The 5,056-nt window shown below is 40.7% G+C and overlaps 1 protein-coding gene across 1 annotated transcript; it reads right to left on the bottom strand.

Moving 5' to 3' along the window:
• Positions 1–2,700: 2,700 nt before the first annotated feature.
• Positions 2,701–4,721, bottom strand: LRRC4C (leucine rich repeat containing 4C; the record flags this gene model as incomplete). Its single annotated transcript, XM_080816882.1, has 1 exon — positions 2,701–4,721. One exon carries the CDS (start codon positions 4,719–4,721, stop codon positions 2,799–2,801), a length of 1,923 nt encoding a protein of 640 aa, XP_080673008.1. The 3' UTR covers positions 2,701–2,798.
• Positions 4,722–5,056: the final 335 nt, after the last annotated feature.

The raw sequence follows: 5,056 nt of genomic DNA, 5'->3' as shown, positions 1-5,056 counted from the left end.
TTATGTTTTGTTACAAGGACATACCAGATGTTGGACAGTCACGTGAACTTTCTGGTGGACCAAGAAGTCCACAGTGCATGATGGTCTCTCACACGTCTAACACAGTACAACTCCTATACTGATGGCCAAAAGCCAAGTGTACTATGCAGAGCAAACACAAACCCTGCTAATCATAAACCTCTAGACACATACCTCTAGGTAATGCACTTATAGCACCCCACTCTTCAACCCCACAACCTGCAATGAGGACCTTTGGTCAAAAGTGTTTCTAAATTTACTGTGAAGATCAAATCAAGTTTGGCTTAACCAGTCTTTCATCAATACTTTTGCTTCTAGAATGTATTTATTATAGCAACTATAATCTCCTATAGGACTGAAATGTATGCCTTCTTAACTTTTTAGTGTGAGTTCACCTTTTATTCTGTTGAGTAGAATTTTTCCAATCATTCAGCCAACCCTCACAGCTAAGGGGAGTTGTGTGCTGGGACTAACTCTCTAAGAATTATCAGCTCAAAGTGAATGAAGGTTCAGAGCCTGCAAAGAGAGAGCTCAGTGAACACAGATCAAGTAGAGAAGGCAGGGTTCTTTTCCCTCTTGGTTTAGACCACTCTTCTTTGGTCTAGCACCTGCTGGATATCCCTTGGTGGGTTGTTTGTTTGCTTTGTGATCTGCATCTTGGGAATATATTAAGTACATTCTATATTGAATAGCTTGGCCAGTGACAGCCAACATGTGTTTTCCTCTTTTGGGGGGGGGGGTTCTCCACAGTAAAAGTAAATGTGAATTGTGTTCCTAACAAAGGGAGTTAAAATACTAGGGATGAAAAAGCTACTGGAGAATTAGTGATCTAAAAAAATAAATAAATAAGGTAAAACCCTTATGTGGTCCTACTCATTTGCTTCCCTTCATCCCCGTTCTCTGACCTGCTTTCCGAGTAATGACTGATTCTCCACAGCTGGAGAACACACACTCTGGTGTGAGCTCCAGCCTGCAGACTTAAGTTCCTCCATTAGGAGATGAAGTATTCAACAGCTTGGGCATCAGTCGTTTCACCAATGAGGTGGTAGGTTTCAAGGTCAGTAATAAGAGGTGTCTGTTTTCACTTTGCTTCACATAGATGAGGACAGAAGTCATAGATATACTGTTCAAATATCAGGAGAGTGCTGGTTCTTAGAGTACTAAGAACCAGCAAGTTCTTCTTTTAGTTGGAAGCTAGTGTATATTCTCATACCTAACATTTCTCCAGTTCCTTCAAGGACTTTTAGTGAATTACTACTGAATTGACATGGCTATCTCTTGGTGCGCACACACCCATCACGGCGAATCCATACTCACGCAACTTTCTAGCTCTGCGATTTGCATTTGAAAGAAGAGAGTCAGTTCTTCCAGAAGGACGGAAGAAACCATAAATCAAGGAGCTTTCTGTAATAATAACCCAATATTTTTGAAATCTCAGGTTCCCAATTCACGGTCTTCCATTTATCAGTAAAATTAGAGTTAGCCCTGAGTAAGAGGCTGATATTTTTCTAATCATATTTCATATAGATCATGAGTGATTTAAGGACAAGAAGCAGGCCTTGTCATTTGTGTACCCACAGCACTAAAATCAGTGTTTAAAACAGAAGGTCTTTAATAATTATTGTGGAATTGAGCTGAATTTGCTGATACTCAGCACCAAGATATCAACCTAGATAATTTAGAATACCTTCACATTCTCTTGTTGTACTTCAGCCAGTAGGACTTAACTTAGGAGACAGTGAATAAATTATAATGAAACTTTCTTCCAAGTGGGATTGAATTTACTTCACAAAACCATTGTTTTTTAATCTGCGCATTCTACAAAGGGTGCTCCTAGTGAGAAGAAGAAGAAAAATAAAATACCACAGCATCCTTGAATATAGGTCCAACACTCAAGTCAGCTAATGAAATAGGACCCCAAAAAGACTGATGCTGGGACTGAAGAATATAATACTTTTTTTCTTTCTTAGAAAGTAGGAAATCTAATTACCATCAAGTTTCTCACATTTGAGCCATACTACAAATGAGCTGTGTCCAGGTACAGAAAAACCAACAATATTTTATTTATAACCTTATTTTTTTAGTTTTTGAACTACAAATTCTGGTTCTAGAGGTGTTTAAAAGATCATGGGTTTTATAGATGCTCATATGTAAATTAATCTGTTGTTCGCTTACTTTTTTCTTTTTTTCTCTTTTTTTTCTTTTTCTTTTTTTTTTTTTTCTTTGTCATTGAATGGTTCTCCTCATAAATACAGAACAGGTCATTACATGAAAAATATAAGATCTTGCATTTTTTTTATCTCGTTCTCTCTTAAAAATCTATTTCTAATATTGCATTCCCCATTGGACTACTTCATAAGGGCATAAGGGAAAGAAAGGAAAGAGAAGAAAAAAAAAAGAAAGAAAGAAAGACAAAATAGACTGGTTCTCACCACTAGAATTCACCATAAAAATCTCAAAGTGTAACAGAATTCTTACAAAATTTCCTAGGCCAGTTCTTTAGGGACTTGAGATCTATGAAAAATATGGCAACCAGGGAAGGCAGGGATGAGATGTGGGAAAATAGTAAATAAGTGCAGCAAAAACAGGTTCTGAGGAATACACATAATTTTGTCTGCTTTAGATCACAATAGAATTTTTAATAAATAAATTTCTTTTCTTTTTTGTTTTTTTTTTGTAAAGACACTTTTTTGAAACAGTAGATTTAGCCCAGTCATTTGTGTCATTTTTAATAAACTGTCTTTTTTTTATTGTTTGTTTTCTGTAACTCTGTAAATGTTTTAGATTTGAGTCTCTTGTACATTGTCTTTAGAGTTCATTCGGATCAATAACGGTTCATGCACTGAACTGTGTATTGAATTAATTGTGTTAACTGTTGTTGTGTGGTTGAAGGGAGATTTGTAAGAGTTATAGTGATTTAGGTGCTCATGCTCGATAGCAGGCATGGGCAGGTGGCTTTCCATGGGTGTATCTCCTGTAATCTCATCATCCACGTTAATGATTTCAACAGTCCTCGTCGGGGCGTGATGGTTTTGCCGATGGTGCTGCTTCCTCATCTTGTAGAAAATGACCAGCATCACTGCAGCCATGAGTGTGATGGCCACAAAACAGCCAATGATGATTTTGGTGGTCTTCATGACCTCATCAATTCCCGGGATCCCACTGTTTATGTCAGTCACTGGGATGGTGAATGTTTTTTCTGTCGACCTTGTGCTCTGTGGTGTGAGAGAGGTGGTCACATTGGTGGTCTCCCAGTCAATCACTGGAGTGGGGCCCACGTTGTTATCTGTGGTCCGTGCCTCATCCTGAGAAGGTTCCATAGTCTCTACTGTGACGGTTGAAAAGTAAGAGAACGGAGTAGTGGTTGCTGCAGTAACATTCAGGGTGGCGGAAGCAGTGGTATTCCCGACAGAATTACTCACCATACATGTGTACATGCCTGTATCTTGCACGGTTACATTCGTGAAATTTAATGTGCCGTCACTGAGCACAGCTATCCGCACTTTGTATGCCCCATGTGTCATGACCGTCCCATTTGGAGTAATCCAAGATACAGAGGTCAGGGATGTGGAGGCCCGACATTTCAGCTCGGCTGCCATGCCCTCAGTGACATTGAGGTCTGCTGGGGGCTCCACAATCACAGGAGCGTAGCATGTAAAGTAATTCTGGTCAAGCTCCCCGATGTACCTCCCTTTCAGATTGGGAGGAGTGTTACATCGAGCACAACAAGCTGTGTTGGAGGGGGCCATGTCTTTTATCCACCAGCTGAGCCACAGTATGTCACAGTTACAGTTCCAAGGGTTGTGATGCAAGTGTATCCGCTCTAGATGATGCAAGGGTGTGAAGAGGTCATGAGGCAGTAGTGTTAGATTGTTGTGTGCCAAGTTTATCTCCACGAGTGACTGAAGGTTATCAAAGGCATTCCGTTCAATCACTTGAATCTGGGACTGGATCATCCACAGTTTTTGAAGGTGCATCAGTCCCTGGAATGAGCCAGGCCTGATGGCTGACAAATGATTCCCAGAAAGATCCAGCTCATCTAGTTTTATGAGAGGTGTAAGGTTAGGGATTTCGCGGAGGTTGCACATGGCAAGGTTCAAATATCTCAAGTTGGACAGACCTTCAAAGGCACCTTCTGAGATATATGAAAGCCTTTTCAATTCCCCCAAGTCCAGTCGGCGCAAAGAAGGGATTCTGTTAAAAGCATAAGAAGGAATGCTTTCAATGGGGTTGTTTCTCAACCAGAGCTCCTTCAGTTTAGACAAATATACAAAAGCTCCATTTGGGATGGTAGTAAGACGATTGTCAAAGAGTTCCAGAGTATTGAGGTTTGCCAGACCATTGAAGGCCCCGATTTCAATTGTTCTAATATGATTCCTACTCAACTGTAGGATTTCCAGGTGCCTCAAGTGCTTGAAGCTGTTCACTTTGATGATCTGGATTTGGTTCTCATGGAGGTTCAGCAGCCGCGTGTTGGTAGAGATGCCATCTGGAACCTCCCGTAGGTTTTTCCGGACGCAAATCACCTTGCTGAACTGGTTGCTGCAGGAGCAGACAGAAGGGCAGGTTTGAGCCCGCACCAGACCAGCCACCACAAGAAGTTGAAGAGCCAGCAGCACCACAAGCAGGGGGTCAAATAGGGCCCTGTTAAACCTAGGACCTATCATTATCTGCTGTGGATGTAAGGTCATCTTGTTCAACATTCATAATTTATCTGGTGTTGGTCCGTCTGGGGTTCAAATAGTCTGCAACATAAGAGCAAAAAAGGGTATTAGATCTCCTCCAAATGTCTTTCTGGAGCAATGTCAGTGACATAATATATCAGCTAAAGCCATCATTTCAGCAAACAACAAATCTAATGTCCTTTTATTGAGCGATGTGGCTCATATTTATAGAGAAAATGTTTCTGTACTTCAAATTAGCAGTCATCCACAGCCCATATCTATCAAGTGTGCGCTCACAGAGAATGAGGGGAGACACCTTACAGTAGCGTTCAGCAACCAAGTATGACTTGAATGCATGAGGACATATGAGATGG

This window comes from Martes martes (genome assembly GCF_963455335.1).
Source record: "Martes martes genome assembly, chromosome: 10".
NCBI lineage: Eukaryota > Metazoa > Chordata > Mammalia > Carnivora > Mustelidae > Martes > Martes martes.
The sequence above is the reverse complement of the archived record's forward strand: the minus strand, read 5'-3'. Positions and strand labels throughout refer to the sequence as shown.